The sequence below is a fragment of the Callorhinchus milii genome, unplaced genomic scaffold, assembly GCF_018977255.1.
Source record: "Callorhinchus milii isolate IMCB2004 unplaced genomic scaffold, IMCB_Cmil_1.0 Scaffold10, whole genome shotgun sequence".
Classification (NCBI taxonomy): domain Eukaryota; kingdom Metazoa; phylum Chordata; class Chondrichthyes; order Chimaeriformes; family Callorhinchidae; genus Callorhinchus; species Callorhinchus milii.
In genome coordinates, this window is record NW_024704751.1 from 18,944,562 (window position 1) to 18,971,046 (window position 26,485).

The following is a 26,485-nucleotide window of genomic DNA, read 5'->3' on the forward strand; positions in this document are numbered from 1 at the left end:
TGGGGTAGGTGGGGGGGAGGGGGGAGGATTATGGGGGTGGGTGGGAGTGGGGGGTTATATTTGCAAATATCTTCAAGCCCAGATCTTTTCCCTTTTTATTCCTTTGGATGAAAGCTTCTCACATGGACAAACATCACCTGATACGTTCCTGGGCGACAGGTTCAAAGTTTTAGTCACCGGGACTGAGCCCTGATCCACCGGCCATCAGATGAACCCAGATAACCGAGGCTTGCATCGACATAGTATATCCACTGTGAGAGCGTACGTGGGTCCCTGCAATTGGGTCGGGTGCCATTCCCTTCCACCCATAGACACAGCACCACCCACATGGGAGGCATCAGGCAGCAGCCATGGGGTTGCTTTCTTTTGCCCCCTAGTGGTCAAACTGTAGCTTCATTAAGCAGTGGTGGCACATAGGATTGTGATTTGGGACTGCGTTGTTCTCATTGCAGTTTCTAGAGCATGAGCTCGCAGGGCAAAATTGCTCATAAATTAGCACTAAATTAGGGATTTTGTTCAGACGGGTGGAGCAAGGGGACAGCTGGTGTGGGAAGGGCACAGGACTGGGTTAGGGGGCGGTCGGGGGCAGGGATCTTCTGAGGCAGGGATCGAGACTTATTGAGGTTATTCTGCTCCATGTCCTCCATGTGTTGAATTCATGCGCCGACTTAGGCTCAACTGCTTTAATCCGTACCTTTTGCCGATTCCTTCCTGTCCGCTTGCAACAAAAGGCAATGCAGTTTCCAAAGTATATTTTAGTGTTCAAACAAAATGCAAAATACTGCAAATGCTGGAAATCTGAAACAAATTCCGTCCCTCAACCGTTGATTCCCTCTCTTTGAAAGAGCGCAAAAAAAATCGACCGCATATAATGAAATAAACTATCGTTGCATTTTACAGCAATCGTGTAGCGGACTGTCTTATCAACTCATTAATCTCACGATGGTGTGGAATAATAATAATCCTTGCATTTGGTGTAGCACCTCAAAGCGTCTCAAAGCGCTTCGCAGAATATACTGTAAAGTGATGAACTTAAAATGTAGAAGGAAAGAGGTAATTCTAAACTTGCATAACTTGTTAGTTAGACGCAGTTAGAATATTGTGTCCAGTATTGGTCGCCCCCACTTTAGGAATGATGTGAGGGTGGGGCAGAGGAGATTTACTAGGATGATAAAGGGAATGAGAGGTTTGGCCTATAAAAGGAGACTGGAGGAACTGGAACTTTTTTTTTGCTGGAACAAAGAAGGTGGAGGGGTGACCTGATAGAGGTTTTTAAAATTATGAAGGGTTTTGATAGAGTCCAGCATGTTAGCATGACTTCCCGGTGTGAAAGGCGCTATACAGATGTAATTATTTGTTGATGAATCAATAGGGAGAAATTATTTCCACCATTTGTGAGTAAGTAACTAGAGGGTATCAACTAACGTAGTAAACGAGCAAATGGGGAGGAGGTTACGAGAGATTTTTTCACACACCAGAGTGGTTAGGATAGGATAGGGAATGCTCTGCGAGGAGCGGTAGGGCGAAGCTTTGGTAGCGGGGAATCCATATTGTCCTTCAAGAAGGAACTAGACAGATACCTTAAAAAGAGTCAGCTACACGGGCATGGAGAAAGATCAGGTAAATGGACCTGAAAGGATTGCTCTTGAGGGAGCCAGCACAGACAGTTCCTGGGTTAAATCGGTCAAGTTCCCCAAGTGTGAAATATAATAATAACCCTTGCATTTTATACAATAACAATCCTTGTGTCTTATCACAACTTCAAGACATCTCAAAACACTTCACAGGATCTACTGTAAAGTGCATTTGTAAGAAAACGCGGCAGCTAATTCGCTCACAGCGATGTCCCACAAACAGAACTGAAGTGAGAGACCAGTTCAACCTGGGGGTATTACTGGCCCGGACACCGGGAGAAATTACCTTCTCTTTTCGAATAGCACCAGGGGATCTATTAGAAAAGAGAAGGCAAATAGGGCGACAGTTAGATTGTGTCCTCCGCAATACAGCACCTCTGATAATGAAGCAGACACCCCTAGCACTGCAATGGAGTGTCAGTATAGACTGTGAGCTTTCTCCAGGTCAGGCCTCTTTCCCTCCTCCCCACCAACCCCCCCATCCCACCCTCATTAGCCCCTGCTGGTGGGCTACTCATCTGCTTGTGCATATTTTAGGACCTGCGGGTACAGGTCATTGGAGAATATGCACTTTGCCAAACGAGTGGACAAAATTGTGGGTTTTCTGGAAGCAGGACTTCCAGAGCAGGTGTGACACTAACTTGATTGTAGCCATTTCTTCAGTGGGATTCCACCCCCTCCCCATTCACCTCCCTGCTTCTTCCTTGTCTCCTATTATGTTGTGTTATGTACTCACCAACCCCACTATTGCCCCGTGTGTGGAATGGACTTACCTGTGTGGTTTGGGTTGATCACTGGGTTCTCCGATGCCCGGTTGTAAAGGGTTTTTGAGAATCACTTGTGCTTGTATCTTGTTAAATGCAGAGACTCCTCCAGATGCCTGAATTAAATTAAAGGGTATTTTGTGGATTTTGAAAGAATTGATCTTCTGCACGACTGGTTTTCCTCTGGTTCTTTGTCAGTCTCCTGTGTAATATCGAAACTTTCCCCACAAAAGGAGCATTTGGCCCATCAAGTCTGTGCCATTGCTCCTTTGTTTTTATTTCTATGATTGATTTTTCCATTTTCCATTTCTCTCCCATTAATGTTTTTTTAGTGCTCGACTGTTGATCCATTTCTCTATGCAAACCACAAAGTCTGTAATTTAACTGGACTCAAATGAGAAAGAACGTGCTTTTTTTACAATGTTTCAGTGGAGTAAAACATCTCAAAGTTCTTTACAGTCATTACTGTCTAGTATTGAGGTTAAACTTTTTTTGTACCAACTCTGACAGCTATCTGGTCATATCAAGATCCCATACGCAGCTGAGTCGTGAGAGGCGCTATATAAATGCAAATTGCTGTATTACTGTCAACCTAGACAATGAGCTCAGCTCCCAACAAAGTGCTGGAAACCATAGCCCTCTAACCCCTAAGCTGTCACTCGATACTGGCTTCCTGGTCACGCAACCTCACTGTTACCTGCCCTGGTCTTTACCTCACATTTTGTCAATATGATGAATGTTGTCATGAGTGGGAGCGTGTAAGAATGATCCCAAGTGACGAGGCTCCTGTTTCCTGTGCGTTCATTAAGATGAGGAATGCCAAACCACGGGATTAGAACTTTGTCTTTGTTTTGACGTTCAATGATGGGATAATCCTAGGCCAGGTGATATACCAGAGAAAACTCATCCAATCACACCCCTTGGCCTTGACCCTCATAACCAAGCAATGCCCCAAACAGGTACCTGGCTGGAGATCTTGTCAAGTGACACATTTGTGTAATTTCATAATGGGTTAATTACGAAACATCGCAAATTCACATCCAACACCCACTTTCGCACAGACACGTTAGGCCGAATGGGCTGTAAATTTTCCCATCCCTCCCAATCAGTCCATGGTTTGGGTTCAAACTCACGTCACCAAGGGGTAGGAATCAGACCTTTCAAAGTGTTGACAATTTATTTAGCACCTTTCAACACCCTCAATAGTTCGATTTAAACATCTCCATGGAAGTTTCTGGAAAAAAAAGATGTAGGTGATTTGGCACAGACATGATAAAACACCAAACAGTCTTCCTTCGGTTCCGTGGTTATATGTACACATTTATTACAGGCTCAGTGGAAAGCTAAAAATGCAACTAAAATATAAAGTAAAGCAATGCTTCGAGCCTAGCGCCCGAGTGTAGTGATTGGTCTTCATCTCCTCCAGCTGACAGAAAAGCGTTAACTTTTACAAAACGTACGTTTTATTGGATCGTACAAGGGAAAAAAAAACACACCGTCTTTACAGTGGCACAAGGTTTCAAACATAATAAATAAATTATGTCAATGAATTCAATCAACAGCGGTGTGGGGTGTTACTGTGTGGCTGAGAAACAGTGGCTTTGTTAAATCGTTTTACTTGTGAAATTGCGACTAGCCTAGTTGCTCATACCATGGAAACAAAGGACCAATTGAGAAGATTAACCCTCATCTCGCCTTTTTGTTTGATGAAATTTCGATCCATAGACAATTGGTTTCTTTTTAGCTGTTGCCAAATTGATTCACACTGAAGGAGATGCTGGGGAAAGATGGCTGGTGTCAAGGGCATCTCTGCTACTCACCAAATGATCTGTATATTGGTGGGGGTGGGGAGGGAGGTGGGGAAAGAGTGTAGAGACCAATTCATCTGGACAGCTAGCTTTACGTGAACCTATTCTAGATCGCTGAAACACTATGTTCCTTGAGCATCAGCCTCTGAGGGACTATGCCACTAACACCAATAAATAGAGTTTGGCAACAATTCAGCAACCCTGTCTTAACTCAGAGAGAGTTTAGCACCGTCCAGCCAACACTCCACCCTCCTGCGCCTCACAGTGTCCACATCGGAGTTAAATCGTTGTGCGGAGACAGCGATCTGGAACAAATCCATACTGATCTAGCACAGAGAAGATATGCAGAATGGCCTCCTATGTGCTATTGACTTTCTACAACATTTAGTCACAGTTAGTGGGCACAATGAGAGAAGCATGCTCAGCTTGATGGGTCTCTACACAGACAATTGAATAAGGGATCCCACCCTAATTAATATGCATTTAATCCCCCAAAAGATAAAACAATATGGATTTCTGCTATACACAAACACACACACGCAAGTACTGCAGTAGGACTGAGCTTTATACAGTGGACAGAGGCTGAGTTCATTATTAACATCTCAATTGGAAAATAATACGGAAGTGAACAAGACGCTAAGGAAAGTAATGAACATTTTTTATCAATCCTTCAGATTTGCTGGATTTGCCTGACTCGAAAAACCTTGACTAAGTCTCTTTGTAAATCTCTGGGTTTCGGTTAATTCTGCGACGTGAGAAAGGGGTGATTGATCTTTGTTGAGTTTCTGTTTTCTTCTTGTGAAAAAATAAAAGCACCGAATGGTTTTAAACCAGAACAATCGTCGAGAGAAAAAAAAAATCGATTCCGTGTTTCTCCTGCTGGCTCTTTCTCTCCTCTTTGCTGCACATGCGGTTTCTCTGGTGTTTCCCTGCACGTCTGTAGGGGCAGCACAGTTCGCTCAAGGCCCCTTCATGTCCGGACCACCTCCGGAGGACAGGAACGCCGAGGCCCCTAAGCAAGCGGCGGCTTCGCAGAATCCGGAAATCCCAGGGACTCCCGGTAACCCAGGACTTCCCGACTGCCCTTCGATCCCAGGCTCACCTCGCTCGCCCTCTCTGCCGTCTCTGCTGCGTCCCGGCATTCCGGGGTGTCCTGTGGTTCAAGAGCAATCATTCCGTTTCAACTGAGAGAAGCCAGACAGGCGTGAACACAACATGGCGTGATGGATTAACAACATGCACTATAACGGATGATAATTAATACATCCCCAGACTTTCCCCCAACTCCCAGGCCCTGCGAGATTCATGAGTTACAAACACTTTGTGGCATTGACACTGACGATCAGTGTGCTGGACACAAGACCATTGCTCATCCCCCCAGCTGACACCTTCCTCAATAATCGCTGTGAGAGGCCGGGAAGCCACATTGGACCTCATGGAACAGGGAATATCGCCTTGAGTGTGATTTTTGGTCTCAGTTATGTAGATAATCTGCTTGGGGATCCTATGTGATGGGCCGAGTCTCTGGAACTTCGCTCAGACCCCAACCTCCTGCTGGGAGCCTCCTTTGTCCGTAATCCGGCAACAAAGAAATGAGATCAGTGTCTGAACAAAATCCCAGAGAGTCTCCCTCAGACTTCAAGGACGTGCGAGATTCATGAGTCACAAATACTTTGTGACAATCATAATTAGATCCTGCGGGCATTAACACTGACAATCAGAGAGAATTTGAGATATTGAGACACCATGGGATACAGAGAAACACAGAAAAACACAGAGACACAGACAATGAACAAAGAGACTGAGAGACACTGTGAGACTCTGATATAAATACAGTGAGACACATACTGAGAGGCACAGAGAGACAGAGAGACATTGAAAGACACAGTGATAGACAGACACAGAGAATACTAAAGTAGTCACACACAAAATTTTATGATAGATCGGAATCAGTTATAAATTGGTGCAAATTGAACCCGTAGAGTGAAAATGAAAAACTGAGGAACATACAGTTTCTGAGATAAACGATAAACGTTGAAAAAGACAGATAGACTGAAATACTGAGAGGCATTAAGAAAGGCATACTCACATAGATACAGAGACACACTGAGATAGAGAGATACACACACACAGACACAATGAGAGAAACAAGGAGCACCCAGAGATACAGACACTGAGACTTTCAGAGCGACTGAGGACAATGGAGAGAAACACAGTGAAGCAGGTTCTTACCTGTGATGCCGGGTGGGCCTGGAAGACCTCGGTGTCCACGTCCAATTGGACCTCGATCTCCTTTCACTCCTCGCTTTCCTGGATGTAATAATAATTTGGTCACTTCAATCCACGACAGTTTGTGGGACACTGCCGTGCGAAATTGGCTGCCGCGTTTCGCCCACAAAATACACCGTCAATTCACTTGACGGCATATTCTGGGAAAACACTTTGAGACATGTCAAAGACATGATAGGCGCTGTATCAAATGCAAGGAATATTATTATTATGTACAATGAAAGAGCAGATTAAAATAGGGCATTCGACCCCTCACTGACTCCACTGTCTCTCATAATGGAATATGCTTATACTTACCACGTACTAACATATGCTGCGACCTGATACACATTAATACGTGCTGTGATTCTAACAAAGTTAACACATTGTACTGATGAGTCTTGCTAACATAGGAAGGGTGAGAACGCAGTTGGGAGGTGATGGCACATTCCTGTACTTTAGCGAGAAATAGAGAAAGGGGCTGGTTAGTTCATTGGTTAAAGCGAGCTTTCCCTTAGGGAGCAGAAGGCAAGGAAGTGGAGGAGAAAGAGATCCACCTCCTCTTCCAACAGTGATCCACCGAGATTCAGGAAGGTTCTCCAGAGGAGAGTAGGGGAATGACTCGAGAGCTCCTGCTCATTGACGAGAGGGAGTTGCGGCTTCGCAGTGTTTTAGCTGACAGCCGATCGATTCATTTGTGTCCAGAAATGCCTCTTACCTTTGGGTCCCGTGTTGCCAATCTGACCGTGGACGCCTGTGTGCCCGTGCAGGCCTCGCGGCCCAGGCGACCCATGGTCTCCCTGTTCCCCAGGGGAGCCTGAGGGCCCGGGGGGGCCGGGCGGCCCCGTCATCCCTGCTCCGCCCAACACTTCTCTCTTCGCACTGACCGCCATCGCTGATAACTGCTCTGTAACAGGCACAAGGGAAAGGGATTGAGAACAAGATGCTCAGACCTTCGGGGTTTACTCGTGCCTGGGCTGCTGAGTAACGCTCCTCTAACGCTGTCCATCCGGTACTCCCTGGTCAGGTACAGCAGGGTTTAGATACAGAGCTGAAGCTTCCTCTACACTGTACTGAAAATATTGACCTCAGAAAATAACCTCTTTAATATGGTTGACAATTCCCACTTCCCAGACTGTGTCCCCTCAGTCATTGAATTTACCAACCCAGTAAACATCAGTGCACTGTGAACCTGGTTGGGATCTAACTGTCCCAACTCATTTCATGCAGGGTCTTCACAGTAAATAGGTTCATCTCTAGAGTTATTTATGTCACAACAACTGGGAATATCTCAGCAATAACACCCTGAACGTTAAGACCTGAATGAGATAGCTTAGCCCCATGATAGTGGTTAATACACAATAACATTTCAGCAACAGCCATTAGTACTGTAGGAGTCCTGTAGCTCAGTGGTTAGAGCACTCGCTTTGTAAGCGAGAGACCTGAGTTCAATCCTAGGCAGAGGGCGAAACCTTGGGCAAGTCTCCTTACTCCACACAGAGCCTAATAATAATCCCTCCAAAAAAAACAACAATAATAAATTGGTCATTTTCAATCCACGACTGTTTGTGGGACATTGCTGTGCGCAATTGGCTGCCACGTTCGCCCACAAATATACAGTCAATTAACTTTACAGTGTGTTCTGTGAAGCGCTTTGGGACGTCCTCCCAACGTGAAAAGCGCTATATCAAATGCAAGGATTATTAAGGATTATTATTATTATTTTTATAGTACTAATACGCCCTTGAGTAAGAATACTGCCTTTCGTACCAATATTGTCCGATGTATTTATACTGCCTTTAGTACTAATACTCAACATCATTTAACTCTATAAAGTATGCCCATTTCACCAAAATACAAGCCTTAGAGAGAAAGAGGGAGAGAGCCTAATGAGACTGAGCCCTGGCGTGAAGGGAGTTGAGTTCCTAGCTGTGAATCACTGGTGCAGCTTTAATCTCTGGAGTCCAGCAAAGATCCTCTTAGGGAACACTCATTTAGTATCAATATTAAATGGGGTTTGCTGATTATTACTTCAATTTGCACCAAAAAAAAGTAGGATGAGAGGAAATAATTTTCCAAATAGTAATAGCTGCCAGGACAGCTTCCAGCTGAACTGCTCTGGGATGCTCCCCTACGTGAGAGGCACTATATAAATGCAAGTTGTTGTTGTTGTTGTTGTTGCGAGGGGTCACAAGGTATCTTTAGTTGTCGGGATCACATTCATCAATAATGTAAGAATTATCACCTGTGATGATTAATTGATTTAAAATACCATAATCTTCACCCACCGACACAGAGACCTCAGAAACCCACATCGTTTAATGGAGGAATGGGTGGATGAATTGATGGATGAATAGATGTCCGCACTAACCTTGCATCATTTTTAAGACCACCTCAACAATGTGCTGGTCATCTGCATCTCTTCCCTGTCAAGAGAAAATCAAAGAGATGGTGTGAGTCGCTGTCTCCGAACCACAACACATTTTTACATCAGAGCTGAGAGCATCTCAATCTCCCTGAAAATGTGCTTGTATTCCTAACATTTGCCTGGCCCCGTTGGTAGTATTCTCACCTCTGGGTCAGAAGCTTTTCAGTTCAAATGGATGCCGCATTTTGTCCACAAAATATATAGTCAATCCACAATATATTCTGTGAAGAGTTTTAAGACGTCTCAATGACATGTGATAAGGCGCTATATCAAAATGCAAGGATTATTATTATTATGAGAAACTCCACATCAGTATTCCCTTGATGGGTTTCAGTCAAGGGAATACTGAAGTCATCAAGAGCATGACTGGTTAATCTTTCTCGGTTTGGTCAATGGATGCTGAACAATTGATTGTCGCACCTCTACACCAGCCTGGCTGAGACCAGTGCGTTCAGCCAAACTGGACGTGGAACTAGGTGCAGAGAGCATTTGGGTCCTTCTAAGACTTGAGAAGCCTGACCTGTGTCAATCATTTTATTCACAGGAACTGAAGGCACGAAGGAATGGCTTAATGTGAGTGAAATATAATACAGTTTTTATTTCATCTTCTTGAATTCAGTGTCGAACAAATTGGCAAAGGGTGACTTGAGTTGTGTTGTAACAGTCAGGATTTGCAGGATATCAGTTAGTCCCAATAATGGACCAGTGTAGCCATCTCATGGCATCTAGTGGTATTACTGAGGCTCATGAATTTAGTAGCAACTCTCCAGGAGAGATTTTCCCTAACTTCCTTCAATTCCCTCATCACAATCTTGAATTCATGAACTCTTCTTCTCAAATTGCTTATTAGCCTGAGCAACATAGTTGCTCACCATGTGTCCTTTGAAACCCTATCATTATCATAAACACCTTGATCATCTCACCCCTCAAACTATTCTCGATTCTATCAGAAATAGCCCAAACCTTCCGGCTTCTCCTTATAGCAATATCCTCTCAAATATGAAATTATTCTTGTGAGTCTACGCTCATCTTTTTGCATCGCCCAAAACTGCACAGAATATTCCAGCTGCTAACAAAAGGTTTATATAGATTGATCACCTCAGCCAATCTCTGACGGGTAATTAATGGCTCTGAATTTTAAACCCAGAATCCCGTCTGCTTCCTTTCATGGTCTTCTCTATCTGTAATGCCACCACTTTAAAAATCTGTGTATTTATAATCTAAGGATAAAATTGCAGAGGAGAAGGGAGATTCTCTCGGTGTCCTGGCCAACACGTATCCAGGTAAACTGGTTGTTCACTTCATGGCCGTTTGCGAGGCTTGTGCACTAATGTGCATAAATTCGCTGCCATTGTACACAGTCACTACACTTGACATTAGCTATGAAGAGCTACAAAATGTTTCAACAGTGTAGGAGCTATACCAAATGCGAGGATTATTATTATCAGTATGTTCTGTGCTTGTAGTCGATCAATGACTTTGTAGTTTGGGCTTTCACTGTGTGGGCTGTAGCGACTCACTGTTTAAGTTGAGCTATTGAGAGCAGCTCTCAGTTCCAGCCTCCTCCTATATAACGAAGCTCATTGTCATCACTTACCGGCACTCCCTCACGCCCGCCTATGCCAACGGTGCCACGCTCTCCCTGGATCCCTCGAGGGCCCGGAGGTCCGGCCCGACCTTCCACCCCCGGCTCACCGGGGTCACCAGCGGCTCCCGGGTATCCTGACTCTCCCGGGACACCTTCCTGCAGGAAAACACAGCACAGGTCAGACTCGGGCACAAGAGGCCGGGCTCTGCAGTGACTACGGACCCTGTGATATGACACAGAGATTAGTTTGATAGTCACTAGGAGATGAAATCATCAGGCAGTGAGTGGCCTCTTTGCCCAAATTAATCAGAACTGAATAAAATGGATAGTTCCCCCTCAATAACCAGAGAACTCCAGATCACAGCTGGAGTGATGGAACCATTGTCTACCTGGTCGCTGACTGGCCACAAGCTCACTCTGAAGTGTTTTGATCCATGATCTAAAATAGATTAAAGAAACAGGCTTGAGGGGCTGAATGGCCTCCTATGTTCCTATGTTTTACAGAATTTATCATCGATGAAGATTTCAATAGAGTTTAATGGAAACTGATGTGCGGTCAGTTTTGTAGCAGGGTGCTGTTATATTTCTGTTTGTGACTGGGATTAAGATCACTTCTGAGTGTTCATTATGTGCCCAGACAGCACAATGACGACATCTACTGGAAGGGAATCAGTGTTGCACCAGATGTCACCATTACACTCAATGAGCTTTGCAAGGCTGAATTTCTTCAAGGTGTAACCATCATTACTGCACGGACTGAGTGTTTCTCTGCACCTGCTCACTGAATCCAACAGGCAATTCCTGAAATTGGAATGTGGAAGCTCGCATTCAGTCTGTGAATAGACTGTGTAAACTACAGTGATAGATTCCCGAAGAGAACACAAAGTGAGAGGAGACTGAGATTCCTGGATAGGAAAGTTCAGAGAGACAGGAGATTGAGATCCAGACCGCAGAGGCCGGATTGGCTGAAATATTTTTTTCAAAGAAATAATTATAAATGTGTCTTTCACTGACCTCCCCGACTACTCCCGGTTCTCCCGAGTCACCCTATTGGGGAGAGATAGACGATGCATAGGTTCAGCCATTTCATTCAATACTCATTCAAAACAAAACAAACACACATTTGTTTAAAATAAAAATTGCCGAAGTTATTGAATACATTGTACAATCCCCCTGCGACAGCCCTTAAACATTTTAATTCCCCAACACTGCCACTCCTCAACACCCCCCCACCCCTCCAAACACCATCCTCAACACCCCTTCCTCTTCCCCAAACACATTGTCAGAGGTGTTTGCCTTTGGATGAGACATAAAACCAAATTCAGGCAGATGTTAAAGATCCCACAGCACTATTCGAAAAGAGAAGGACATTTCTCCTGGTGTCCTGGCCAACAAACACCCAAATAAAACCAGTCACTCACTCCATGGCTGTTTGTGACACATTGCTGTGTGCACATTGGCTGCCAGAGTCCCCACAAAATACACAGTGGATCCACTTCACAGGTATATCCCGTGAAGTGTTTTTCAAATGTCTCGATGGCGCGATAAGGCGCTATATCAAATGCAAGGATCATATATTGTCATAATGTTTTGAAGAGCAAACAGTCTTAAAGACTGAGAACAGGAGGAATTTTAGTCCTCTGTTGCTTACACCCTCAACACCCAAATAGGAGAGAAACCCAATGATGAACACCAGGAGAGCTCCCCCTAGTGCACATGGTGAGTAGCTGATATGGACTAACATATGGGACAGGAAGGGTTGAGATGGTATGGAGCCCATCAAGCAGGTACCCATTCCTTGGCTGTAGTGATTTCCTACACTTTTATGATTTACGGTCACTGAAACACAGAGATATTTCTGAGCACTGAATGATTCCACATTACGGTTAGTTATAATAATCCTTGCATTTGTTATCATGCCTTATCAGCCTTACAGCGCTTCACAGAATATACTGCAAAGTGAATTGACTTTATATTTTGTGGGCGAAACACAGATTGTAATGAACATGGACTGTAATGAACACCGTTACTTTCTGTGTTCATTACAACTATTATAATACATGTTTCCAATTATACAGTGCCTTTCACGTTGGGAGGATGCCCCAAGGTGATTAGATTGATACAAGAGTGAAACAGCATCATTACATGAACTAAGTGATTACCAACCAAGTTAACTATCAAATTTATCACATTGCCAGCCTGGAAATATATCAGCAATAGATGGCAACACACTCAATTAATGTGAATATATAAAACATTAATGCACCATGAACTCAGGATTGCCAACCCTCAAATGCCAACGCCCAACTGGTAAGAAACAGTTATATAAAATAATCACAGACACAAGAATCCTCTCATGTATTTTTCATTCCCAGTGAACAGTCTCACTGGTTCTCACCGGTTCTCCTTTCTCACCATCCAGGCCTTCGACTCCAGGGTCACCCTACAACATAAAACACATGCACATGAGCATCTCTTTATAACGTATTTATATATGTTATCTACTGCTTAAAGCCAGTAACTAATAATTATATATTGTTGAACGGAGGCTCGGATGTGTAGTCAGTGCTGTCAATTCAATTGAGAAGATAAGAAAGCAGGAAGTGCGAAAAGCCCATTCAGCCTGCAATCCCTTGCCAATCCCTCGCCAATGACAACCGATGGACAACCCTGGGTCTAATCAACTCATACAGCTGAGGAAAAGTTCTACAGTAAAACATAAGTCTGAACTGTATCAATCGTATAATCGCCTAAGTCAAACATCTGCCCAAATCCCATTGAATTTCCCTTTATTTATACGTTTCACATAACTCATACTTTGTATAAGTCATATTAAATGTATGGTCCCAACTGATATGATTTATGTCAGGTTTAATGTACCAGGTTTCTGTCTGACAACTCTGAAACATGTCTCACCTCAGCATCTACACCACTGATACTTTATCTGTATCCTTGTAAACTTCAGTGTAACCTTAATAGTTCCAAGCCATATTGATCCCTTCCTGAGTCCAGTGGCAGTAAGTCCAATTGTACTGTACCTATTACTTACCTGGTCAGTACAGCTCACTTGCCACATACCTGGGACTTCCTGCTTTATGTGACTCAGCACCACACTTTCCAACTACTATAATTTCACTTTCCGTCTTTCCGGTGAATATACTTTGATATAGTGAAGACCTAAGATTATATTGTGTGTAGACGTATCTTGTGTAATTAATTGTTGTCACTTTAGTGAATATGTTACTCATTTACTTACAAAGTCACCTTTGAATCCTACTTTTCCTTGGAATCCCTAGATAAACAAAGGAAGGAGAAACTTAATAAAAAATAATAACAAAAACAACCAATTGCATTTATTTAGCCCCTTTCTTGTCGGGAGGGCATCCCCTAAGGTGCTGGACAATGAGGGGTTTTGCACCCGAATTGCGGGTTGGGTTCAGAGATGGCTGGAGGGCGGGGGGGGGGGCGGGGCGGGGGGAGGGGTCGGGGGAAGGGGGAGGCGGAGGGAATCTGGAGGAGGGAAGATGACCGAAGCCATGGTCGAAAAGGAAGGTCTTAAAAATACCCAGTCTGAGGGTTAATCCTCATTGTCTCTATCTCCCCAGTATTCCTCAAAGTGCTGCTAACAATCAGGTGACAGGGTTACCCTATGGATAACATAGATAACATAGAGACCACTGTTTATTTCACAGTTGCTGTTTCCATCTGTTTCTGTGGCATCTTCTATCGTATCACCAACATACAGCACAGAATGGAATGGAGACATGTGGGAAATGAGGCAATAGCACAAATCCATCGGATCTCGGGAGACCTTAGGTCCACGAGAGAGAGAACACAAGATAAGTACTTAAGGGGCAGAGCTGCAGGGACAGTGGGAGGTGAGTAGAAGAGGACCAAATATTAAAGGGTAGTGGTGCAGGGGAGGGGAGAGTTTCTCTCTGTATTTGGCCAACCATCCTGTTGTCTCGGTACTTCCCTCTCCCTACACTCTATCCCTTTGAAGTCGGGCAGAGAATTAATGTTAGTCATTGGATCACTGTGGTGATTCTCTAAATGATGATGCAAAACTCAAAGGTCACACCTTAGACTTCTATCTAATGTAAGATCTCAGCCTGGATCTGTTGGTTATAATCTTATCTCTAGGTTATCTCTTATCTCCTCCTTGTCGCCTGAGTCCTCCGCTCCACCCTCGGCGGCCGTGCCTTCAGCCGCTATGCCCCGAGGCTCTGGAACTCCCTTCCTCACTCCCTTCGCCTCGCCCCCTCTCTTCCTATTTTCAGGTCTCGGCTGAAGACCTATCTTTTCGACCGCGCCTTTGGTCACCTTCCTCCCCCTCCCCCTGGCTCCTCCCCCTCCCCCCGGCTCGGCCCCGGAATCCGTTCTGAGATGCTGTCCGGTGTGGAGGGCGCTATATAAATCCAAGTTGTTTTTGTTGTTGTTGTAGGTTAAACGGTTGTGGGGCCAAGCCCCATGTTGGGATTTTAGCTCACAGTCCAAGTACACACATAGTACAATGCTGGGAAAGCTCTGCATTGTCAGAGGCAGCATTTTTCTGATGTTAAACCTGTTCGGGTGGATGATCAAGATCCTATGATACTATTGGCAAAATAGAAGGGAGTTTTCTTGGTGTTCTGGCCAGGATAAAAGTGGTTATTCACTTCATTGTAGGACATTGCAATGTACAGTTTTAGCGACAAATACAGCTCTAGAATTGACAGTAATGACAGCAACATTCTGTCAGACATTTGGATAAGATCATGTTTCACTGAATGTCTCTGAAACCAAGCTTCGGAGCAAGGAATCACAAGGATTGCCTGAACTATTGCGAGACATTCTTACCTTGTCTCCCTTAAGTCCAGGGATGCCTTGAGCACCTGGGAACCCAGTGGGACCTCGTTCCCCTTTCACCCCCTAGGAACAGGCCAGAGATTTATAAGTGTTAATGAAGCACCAAAAGATTTACATAAACAACAACAAATTTACATTCATGGAACACCTTTCACATTGAGAGGATATCCCAAGGAGTTGGACAGTATAAGGTTTGCACCCAAGCTGAGGGTGGAGGAGATGGGTTGAGGAGGGGTGAGGAGGAGTTTTGGATACTCTTAAGCATGGTAAAAGGTTTCTGATTGTGTATCAGACACCAGGCTGGCCAGAGTAAAGGTTATGTAGATGGGGATCACACTGATGGTTCATCACAGGTGAGTTTTAAATACCAGAAGCAGGAATGAGAGAGTATTTCTCCCCTCTAACCTGGCATTCAGTTATTTATAAAACTAAATCTGAGTTTCTGAGTACTGTTAGGACACATCCCCAGAGCGTAACGTCTCTTTAGCTAAACCGGAGTGAACTTTATTTCTTAATAGCTCAGGATCCCTGATGGCTTCAACAGAGCCCCGGTGTAAAAGGCTGATGATATTCCTCCAATTGCACCTCAATCAAACCATTGAGAACATTTTGCTGATCCACAGAACCGGTTCTGTGTCACTCAGCAGCTAGAGGACTTACCAAAGCAGCCACATAGTTCAGATTCCATTTAATAAATGCTTCTTTGAACTCTCAAGTTACTGTGTCAATGTTGGCTGAGATCAGAGAATCCGATCTCGCGGAGCCTGGCTCTCGGCCACAATAATCAGAACTGGTCTCTTACTAGAAATCTGATGACCACAATATGAAAGTCCTTTTTTTTAATGTTTCACCAGTGGTGACAAGTACCAAAGGGTCACCGATTGCGGCATTCCTAAACACATTCCTTAATTAAAGAGTGGCATTAAAATGGGGTTTGAACAACCTCAATAGTTAGGCCAGAATTCCATAAAATGAGTCTTGGAAAAAAAACACCTATTCTCCTGGGATTGGGGAGGGGGGAGGTAACTGGGGTCTCCCTGGAGCTGAACTGGCTCCAAGGTGACATGTTTGACAATGGAATGTCGGAAGTCCTAAATCAGACAACCACAATATTCTAGGGTACTGTTGCTGACAGACCAACCAGCCTGGCTCATCAGCTGGTCTTGGAGGAGCCGACCAGCCACTGGGGGCAGGTATTCTTCCGAATCAGCTCTCATTAAACCTTAAAACTAGGGGCTGGGTATTTGGATAAAAGCAGGAAGCAGACAATGCTTTCAATGACAAGCTATGCAGTTTTAGCTGGTTCAACTCCAGCAGTTCACAAGCCTTGGTTCATGCAAGCATGTGCCAATTACTTTCGAGAATTAGGTAAGCAGGACACATTTCTCTGGGAAGAGATATATCCTGCTTACCTAATTTCATTCCAAACACAAGAATTTCCATGTATAAGTGGGATGCATGGATCCCTGTTTAGTTTGAATAGTCTTAACAATGGTGATTGGAGTCCACATGTGTCAGACACCCCGCTGACCAATAAAAAGCAGGGATTTGGGCAGAAGAACCCAACAAAGATGGCAGCCGCCAACATCAAACATGGCTAACCCTCTGCAAACCGCAAACTCCAAATATGGAGGCTTTTAACTTTTTTTTAAGCACTAAGTTAACATTTCATATGGCAGATTGCTGTCTTCAAGACCACTTCATAAGATAATGACTCAAATTGATATCCCATAAAATGATCCAGCATCAAAATACACAGGCTTATTTCCGCTCCAGTTACACCAATTTATTTTTTCAACCTTCCCCCCACAAATCGAAGACTATATGATGCTGAGAGTCATTTCCATTGGAGTTGAGTTGATTGGAGTTGAGGTATAGATCAGCCATGATCTCATAGAATGGTGGAACAGGCTCGAGGGGCTAAAAGTCATACTCCTGTTCCTACGTGTCATGTGACATACCCTAACAGTAACACATGGTCCAAATACCCCTTCTTGATGTGCATAGCTGAACAGTTAGTGTCGGGTGTGGGTGTGTGTGCTCTTGCTGTGAACGGGGTACCAGACCCTGGCCCAATCCTGTCCTCACCCAACATCAACACAACACCTTCAGCAGATGTGTGGGCAATGATCAGGAACCCTGTGCCTTTTCTCCCACCGGCCCAGAAGTGCTACGGCTGAGGGTATCGCGCCCCTACTGTCATGATATTTTACTAACTCCTGCCACTCAAGCATTATCACGGTCAGCAACTCAGTGTCTCTTCACGCCTCCTCCATTAGCAGCCGCTAAGTCCAGATACTTACAGTTCGCCCTCGGGGACCGGGAGGACCACTCATACCCATCATACCTCTGTCACCCTGCAACAGAGAGAGAGAGAGAAGCAATGTCAGTCGGTGTACAAGTCACAGACACTGAATTTTAGGGAGGGGGAATATCTGAGTCTCTTTATTGGAAGGTATTTTTATTTATTTTTCTCGCTTCCTCCTTACATATGTTTATGTTACCTTGCCAAGTGGTCATTATTCACTTATGCATGTGAGTGTCAGAGGCCTTTTTAACTGTTAAGGAGCATCACAAACAAGTCTCACCTTGACCAAGGCTCTTATCTTCTTCCATTTTTAGAACACACACATTTCATCTCCCTCAACCCCCAAACTACCCATCTACACGCACACAAACACGTAAATGCTTTCATCGCCTTGAGACTAGGTTCTCCAATTTTCTCCTTAATCTCCATTAGTCGCTACTCATCTAAATCTACTCATTAGTTGCTACTCATCTAAATTTCCAGCCATTGTTTTTCTCTGCTCCAGACTGAACATACCTATTCCCCTCAACCAACCTAGGCCTTCACTTTGTCCCAGTACATATAATGGATCAACTTGAAGATCAGTGTCCTTGTCTTCAAACCACTTCATAATCTTGCCCAACTTTAACTCTACAATCACAACCAGGATGTGTGCAACCTCTGCTCTTACAGCCCTGGTCTACAGCTCACTCCTTACTCGCATTATCCTGCTATTGGTGGTCAAGCCTCCCGCCTGTATGTCCCTGCTCTAAGGAATATTCTTCCAAAATCCCTTTGTCTCGCTCCTTCACTTTGATGTTCTTATTTATGTATCTCTCTGACTGTCCCTTTGATCAACAACCTGAAATCATGTGCAACATCCTCCCTGTTGTGTGCTTTTGAAGTGACTGGAAAGTGCAAAGCATGTGGAAGGCATCACAGAAGCTCCGTACTAACCTATGTCGTATCTGTGGAGCTTTGTTGAGACTTAGTATAGTACACGCTTTAGCTTCTATAGATTTGCGCTAGTGCCCGAGTTTTATTTAATGCATCATCACTTACCTTCTCACCTTGAGGACCTGGTGGCCCAATCTCACCCTGATCTCCTCTCTCGCCCTGCGAACATCAAACCAGTTCATCAGTCTGATATCTATCTCCCAGAAAGTCACATTTCAAGACACAGCGAGAACGGGTTTAGTGATTTCTCTTACGAGTTTGCCTCGACGTCCAAAAGGGCCGGTCATTCCCCGCACACCTCTCTCCCCCTGTGTCGTAAAAACAACATCAGTCAGTGCTGAGCAACATCAAATGCGCAACCGTCTAGAGGAATGAATACTGACAGGGGCTCAATAAGCTGGTAAACAGCAAGGGATTCACACTGTACGTCATAGTGAGGGGCGTGGGGGGTGGGGTGTCACAGTAAGAGGGTGGGAGACAGTTACAGTGAGTGTGGGGTAGGATAGAGTTATTGATGGGCGGGCGATAGTGAGTGTGTGCAAGGGAGCGTTATAGTGAGTGGGGGTGGGGTTAGTGTGTGGGGCGGATTTACAGTGAGTGGAGGAGGGGGTGCATTGAGTGGGGGCGGGCTTCAGTGAGTGGGGGCAGGGCTGCAGTGAGTGGGGAAGGTTGCACCATGGGTGGGGTGTGGGGGGTAGGTGTACAAAATAAATGTCATACAGTTTCTATCTAAATTCTCAGAGAATCTAAAAGCACATTGTCCACATTGTGTTTTAAGGGCAGAGACTCGCAAAGACAGTGTTAAATGGGCACAGGTTCACACATCCTCTGTGCTCGGAATAAAAAGTGTTTCATTGGTAATTGCTTCAAAGAAAGGAACAAAAGACAGTTTTCTATCATTTGCTCTTAAACTGCTATCAATTGAATTCCTGTAAAGTAGTTTGAACCAATATTCTGTGTAGAAACACTCAGGAGTTTTTTACCTTGTCACCAGGTCCGCCTTTCTGCCCGGGCTGCCCTGATAAACCCTGCAAAACACCACAAACCATCAGATCAACAACAACAACCATTTATACAGTATATTTTCTAGATGTGTTTTACTTGTAGGCAGGTTCTGTCTTTTGGAGTGAAACTTGTGTCCCCATTCGCATTCCTCAATTTGAGAAACACTTTTAAAATCGCTGCGTATTAGACACAAGGTCACATCACAGTCAGATACTAATACTGTGCCCTTTCACACACAGAATCCTGGCTTTACAGCCCAGGGCCCCTGTAGCCAAATGTGATAGTTCCATCAGTGCTCTGACTGAGGTGAGGGAACTCAGGCACAGTCACTACACTTGACGATAATTACCCTGGTTGCATTTTGTGATGTTTCAATGTGATAAGGCGGAGTTGATAAGGCGTGATCAAAACAGAAGTTTTCTTTCTTACAAAAGCCGTGATTATTAAACGGATGCTGTTCGGCGAGTAGTGATACTTACAGCACCCCCTTGAGACCCAGGTGCTCCTGGGAATCCTAGTCTGCCTGTTCCTCCCTACAATGGAACATAAAGAGAAAGTTAACACCGCAACACTTCTCCTTTAATACCATAATATAACCTATCTGGCAGTATCACAACTCTTCCCCTTTAATACCACCATCATCTCCCCTTTAAGTATGAGAAAACAGTCATAAATATGTGACTGTAGCAGACATATTCCTCAGCCCTCAGTAGCACCTCCTTTTCGGACAGATGGGAGTCTGAAACAGACAAACCCCTTGTTGTCTCCAAGGGTTTCATGCGTAGAGTTTGCCAATGTGAAGCACAGATCCTGTGCTCCATGACACTTCCCCATCACCCCCACCACCACCCCACGCCCACACACAGTCCCCCACCCTCCCACATTTGCCTGTGCCAAGAGAAATTGGGTGTGAGTTGGCAGAAGCCAGGGTATTAGGGCCTCCAATGAGTGCATTTGGGGGTATTAGCGATTTAAACCGGCTATTTCTGATTTGGTGCTGTAGGTTAACTAATCCCAAATCAATCACTGTGCGACACCTCTGTGAAATGCATACTCAGAAAACGTGGAAAATTAATTTCTGTTGCAAAGTAAAAAGGGAATGCAAGTCCACCAGTCAATGTTAATTGATGTTTTTTTTTGTGGTCAGCAGGTTCGACGGGAAATATAACCGGAAATGTAATGGGAAATTATTAAGAGGACAGGTGCATTAAAACCTTTGTAACATCAAAGTAGCTATATACTATAGAGGAACACGCTGATACCCAGTCTGATTAGGAATTTTAACCAACTGGAGATTTAAAAAAAAGCTATAATTTAAAGCCAAGATACAGGTGTCTTGTTTGAGCAGAATCCGAGACTTTAGTTTAGTTTTGAGGGACTCTGAAATGACCTTTCATGAATTGTCTGAGGAAATAGGTCGTGCTCCAGACCATGTTTATCGTTTTGCTGTTAAATACCTTCATACCAGGAATACCAGGAGTTCCATCCTTGCCATCGATCCCTGGTAAACCCTGAAATAAAACACACAGAATGGGTTAGAAATAAATCAGCGGAATTTCACAGAGCCAAGAAATGACTCTTAGAAACACAAGACATTTTCAGCACAGAAAGTGGTACAGAATTTAAGCCCATCTCCCCTGCCTTTCCCCTTCGTCCCACCATCCACCCCATACACCTTTTCATATTTCTCCTTTTCAGAGATTTAGCTAATTCCTTATTAGAAGATAATAATGTAAATAGGCTGCCACGTTCGCCCACAAAACACGCTGTCACTGCACTTTAAACAATGAATCCTGTGAAGCGCTTTGGGATGTCTTGCTGACATGAAAGCTGCTATACCAAATGTAAGGATTATTATCATAATTTAGATTCAGTCTCGATCACAGAGCATTGCATATCTTAACATCCCTCTGTGTAAAGAAAAATCTCTCCCTTTGCTCTTTAACTCCAATCAGGATACCTTTCAGTGGGCTGAAATCTCATTATCACCCACTCTCCTGTTGCAACCTCATTGTAACAGAAATTGAAGTAGATAAAGAAGTGGCATAATAAATGGGTTCCGAAACACATTCAGATCATTATTTACTGGATGAAATGTGAAGATAAAGATGCCGCCTGTGATTTCTGCCCAGTACAGCTCATTTTAAGGCACTCTCTGATTTTAACTGCTTCGGCCAGTTTATATCTGGGAGCCCAGGAGCCCAGTCGCTGTTTGTGAGCACAGAAGCTGCCTCTCTGCCAATACTCACAGGCTCTAATTCAGATCGAATTAGGCCAGCAATTCCTGATGCTCTCGCAGTGGCTGCTCTGGTCACTCGAAAATGACTCAAAGCAGGAATGCAAGATGCAAAGGTTTCACAGTCGGGTTTGTGTTGCTACCATTAATCAGAACACGGAGGGTGTCTCATATCCCATCCAACGCTCCCAGATCTACTACAGCATAGATTAGAAACAGAATAAAGATCCTTCCACATCAATCCAATGATGTGACCCAACCTCCACCCCCCTGGTGTCTTGTCCACCCAGCTGCCCTGTGACCTCTGAGTGAGATGGCCAATGGAACGCCAACTCCTTTTGAATTAGCAACAGCTTTCCTACTGTGTCATTCCACAGCGGACGCTCACAGCCGGCAGACAGAAGGGGACTTTTATCCCATCAGTCCAGGCCGGATTCAAACCCAGGTCCTCGAGTTGAGAGGAAGGAGCAGTAAGCCACAGCGAGACCAGTCAGATTAAGAAATGAAACTTGTGTTACAGCCAATAAAAGCAGAAATTACTGACATTCTGACCCTTGAGTCCAGTCAATCCCTGACGGCCACGTTGTCCTCGTTCTCCCTGAAAGACGAGAGATACAAGAGCATCAGAAAAAAGATCATTGCTCACACTTCTTTTGTATTGGAATTCATTCCAGCTTATACGTTTCTCCAGCAACTTAAAAATGTTTCAGGGTGAAAATTAAATGTATCAGAACAGGTCCTGTAACTGTTGTTTTGAGTTGTCGAAACTTTTCAGAAACATTGCATTATTTCCCTTAGTTCCTTTTTCCTATTGTGTCAGCCTGGCTCAGTGGTCGCGCTCTCTCCTTAGGGTTAGAAGGTTCTGGGCACAAGTCTCACATCGGGACTTAGAATCACATAGTCTAAGGTGACACTCCAACAATAATAATATTAATCCTTGCAATGCAGTGCCGGTGGGGTGTGTTTCTTTGTTAGGGGTGACGTTCTAGAGATGAGACGTTAAACTGCCACCCCATCTGCCTGTTCAGGACATTAAAGATCTCATAGCGCTATTCAAGAAGGGAAGGGAGCTTCTCCTGTTGTCCTGGCCAACAATCCCCCAAAATAAAGTTGGTCGTTTGTTTCATGGCTGTTTGTGGGAAGTTGCTGTGCGCTATTGGCATACAAATGCAGTCACTCCACTTCACAGTGAATCACTTTAGGATGTCATTCTGACATGAAAGGGTCTATATCAAATGCAAGGATTATTATTATTATTAATTATTATGCTTATTATTATTTTCAATCCTGCCATGGTTGTATCATTCATTGTGGTGTTTCAGAGCCTCTTCATGGGATTAACTTGGTGTGTGTCCAATGAACTAGCGCAGAAACCTTGGCTCCGGTTATGATAACAACAATCAACTGATAGCAGTGAAGTTACTCTGTACTTCAGGTACAACCTCTGCGCTGGAGTGGGAAGGGAGGGAGTTCCATACCAATCTTGGAATGGATGAAAAATTGCGATGTTTCATAAAATATTCTGCAGCATATTCAATAAAACAGGCTATAAACCTGTTATGATGTGGTTTGGCTCCAGCAACTAAGACCGAAATTATAACGGAGCATGCTATAAAATGAGCGCCGATCAGATCGACTCTGATGTCATTTCCTGTGCCATGCACAGTCAACCGACCAATAAATATCAGATGTTTACCAACCTACAGTACGCGCGGATCCACAGTGCAGCAGTGTTATAGACAGCCCAGCCTATACGTGGAATTGGTTGTGCCATTTCTCATTTTTTTGCCCCATGATATACTTCCAGGTCTTTACTGTAGTCCCATTTACCTCCTCCAATATCAACTTTCTTCTTCAATGGGTTAAGACCCAAAGTGCTAGGAGTCAAATACTGTCTGAGACCATGGCTCCGAGAGGTTACTAAGGTAACATTGGCATCTCCTGTCATTTTGGGGCCACATCTCCAGTTAGTGCATCATTCACCGCTATCTATAATGATCCAAACCCAGTGACTGCACCCCATGTCACCATGGCACAACACATCCCGCACTGAGGCAACACATGTAGAACAGGTAGAGATGTCATTCCGAAATACTTACCACTTCTCCTTTCTCACCAGGAGCCCCAAGAGATCCCTCCGGCCCTTGGGGGCCCTAGACAGGCATAAAAAATACACAACTTGTTAAATTTCTGATCAAAGAAAGGAACAATTGTCATTCAGCACCAGTGCAGCCAACTACATCTCAGATATGGTTCAGTTACTGCCTCATTAGCTGATGAATATAGCAAGGACAATAGTGGTCCCTCCTGTCGTCATTGAACCACCCCCTCATTACAGCAGTGCCCTCCACACAACAGGCACGATTATGATTATGTCTACTTTAACTTAATTGGCTGGAGAGTAAGTAACTGGAATGGGTCGATTTAAGATCTGCACCAAAAAATCAAAGGCAGAGGTGAGACTTTTTTCACATATACACACACACACACAAATACATGTGTTAGGATATGGAATGCCTGAACAAAACCGATGGTTGAAATAAAATCTATAATAACTTGTAAAATTAGCATTTTCTAAATATTTGAGAACAAAAACTAAAGTATAAAAGTGTCTGTGAAGGAGCAGGCAGGTGGGACTAAATGGGCTCCTCCTGTTCTGTATGATTCTAAGATTTTAGATCTCATATAGTGTCTAATAGAATTCTTCAATAATCTGGGAACTTTAAGAAGCAATTGGTCCTTCAAACCATTTGGAATCGCCAGCACAGAAGAAGGCCATTTGGCCCATTGCATCCGTGCTGGCTCTATCACTCCCAATCTCCAAACCCATAGAAATTACTCATTTTTAGATACCATTTCAGAGGTCATATCTCATGGATCTACTGGTATCTGTGAGGAGGTAACTAGTGAATAAAGACTGCAGAGTAGATGCAGCTAGTGGCTGTATTTGCAAAATGCCTTTGGTAAACCTTTAATTGTTGATGAAAAGGAGTTTGGGATTTACTGATCAAATGCTGCCTCTTCTTGCTCCTCTTCTGGTAGTCTTTCCAGAGGAACATGGATCCAGGGACAGGCTTACATGTGTACACACTAAGAACAGAGCTATGTACTGACCTGAAGTCCTCTCGGACCTACTGGACCGATCGTCCCCTTATAGCCAGAGGGACCCTGCGGGTAAATAAATAACACAATGAAGCACTGATGCACTCCTCAAGTCAAATCATCCTTGCATTTGATACAGTGGTCATTCCATCAAAAGGTCTCAAAGCACTTCACGAGCAATTGCTGTCAGATCTAGTGACTGTTTTTTTTGTAGCTAAACGTGGCAGCGCATTTGTGCGCAGCTAGGTCTAATAAACAGTCATTATCTAGAGGATTACTGGCCAGGACACAAGAAGAAACTTCCTTTTCTTCACCACTAATGTCACATGTTCACCTAAGTGGACAGATGGGACTTTGGTTTAATATCTCATCTGAGGAGCACCATCTCCAACAATACAATACTCCCTCAATACTTCACTGCAACCTTAAATATGAGCTGAAAATATCCAAAGTGGGTCTTAAACTCACAACTTTCTGCCCCAGAAGTGAGGGTATTACAAAATGTCTTACGCTGACCACTGACCACCATTATTATTCATAATAATTTGTACTTATGTCACACCTTTCATGTAAAATAAATATCTTGAAGTACTTTTCCAAAATCTAATTGATCAGATACGAATGAATAAATGTTGTTATGGAGGCAAACATGGCAGCTAATCTGCACCAGCGACAATAACCCACAAGCAATAATGTGATGAGCAACCAATGTATTTGATTTGGAAAATAAATTTGGATGCCAAGTGCTCTGCGACGCTACCCTGCACGAGGGGCGCTATATAAATGCAAGTTGTTGTTGGTGTTGCATGTGGAAGGTAGTATAAACCAAGATAACTGGAAGAAACACTCCATATATCTTTTCAATCACAAGGCAGATGTAATCTAAAGTAATACCAATCAAAGAATGGGATCTATAAATACAGTGGACCCCAGTTATAAGGCTCCCCAAATAACACTGGTTGGCATCCTGTTTCCTTTTGGGTCAACAGGTCCTCTGTCACTTCCTGTGTATTGCAGCCATCATAGCTCTGGTGAGATTGGGGTTTTACTAGCACCTTATAGCAGGGTTTCCCTGAAGTAAACTCTTATATAATATACAATATGGTTACGTAGCCAAACATTGCGCCAATCTGGACCAGCAATGTCCCACAGACAACGAATAGAGGTATAAAGGAAAGAGAGAAAGAAGAGAATTGCTTACAAAGCATATAATCACTGTACGTTATAGTGAATCCTGCCGAGTGCTTTGAGATGTTTCGCCTGACTTGAAAAGTGTTGTATCAAATGCAAGGATTATTATTATTAGAGAATGGAAGGAAGAAACAAAAACATTAAAAATGGGAAAACAAAATGGAATTGCCTCGAGGGACTGGCATCAGAACCCACCCTTTGACTGGTTCAAGGTTTCTTTTCTCTTGCCGTAAGCACTTTGTGGGAAAGGAAGTTGGGTCAGTCTCAACCCAGTGGGCTCACAGCGCAGAACAATCCATCGCTAAATTGACCAGCGCCTTGGGACGTCCTCCCGACGTGAAAGGCTCTATACAAATGTCATTTTTGTTT

At 44.0% G+C, this 26,485-nt stretch overlaps 1 protein-coding gene across 1 annotated transcript in view; it reads right to left on the bottom strand.

The window, feature by feature from the left end:
- Positions 1 to 4,808: 4,808 nt before the first annotated feature.
- Positions 4,809 to 26,485, bottom strand: part of col9a2 (procollagen, type IX, alpha 2) — a 51,522-nt gene continuing 29,845 nt past the window's right edge. Inside the window, exons 15-32 of the mRNA XM_042338852.1 lie at positions 24,938 to 24,991; positions 23,923 to 23,976; positions 22,368 to 22,421; positions 21,045 to 21,098; positions 20,067 to 20,120; positions 19,566 to 19,610; positions 18,837 to 18,890; positions 18,688 to 18,741; positions 17,642 to 17,695; positions 15,330 to 15,401; positions 13,747 to 13,782; positions 12,889 to 12,933; positions 11,505 to 11,537; positions 10,500 to 10,646; positions 8,846 to 8,900; positions 7,193 to 7,381; positions 6,439 to 6,516; positions 4,809 to 5,359 (exon numbers count right to left, since the gene is read on the bottom strand). Of these exons, the coding sequence (XP_042194786.1) occupies positions 5,166 to 5,359; positions 6,439 to 6,516; positions 7,193 to 7,381; positions 8,846 to 8,900; positions 10,500 to 10,646; positions 11,505 to 11,537; positions 12,889 to 12,933; positions 13,747 to 13,782; positions 15,330 to 15,401; positions 17,642 to 17,695; positions 18,688 to 18,741; positions 18,837 to 18,890; positions 19,566 to 19,610; positions 20,067 to 20,120; positions 21,045 to 21,098; positions 22,368 to 22,421; positions 23,923 to 23,976; positions 24,938 to 24,991 (1,326 nt within the window). The 3' untranslated portion in view covers positions 4,809 to 5,165. The remainder of the gene's footprint in view (positions 5,360 to 6,438; positions 6,517 to 7,192; positions 7,382 to 8,845; positions 8,901 to 10,499; positions 10,647 to 11,504; positions 11,538 to 12,888; positions 12,934 to 13,746; positions 13,783 to 15,329; positions 15,402 to 17,641; positions 17,696 to 18,687; positions 18,742 to 18,836; positions 18,891 to 19,565; positions 19,611 to 20,066; positions 20,121 to 21,044; positions 21,099 to 22,367; positions 22,422 to 23,922; positions 23,977 to 24,937; positions 24,992 to 26,485) is intronic.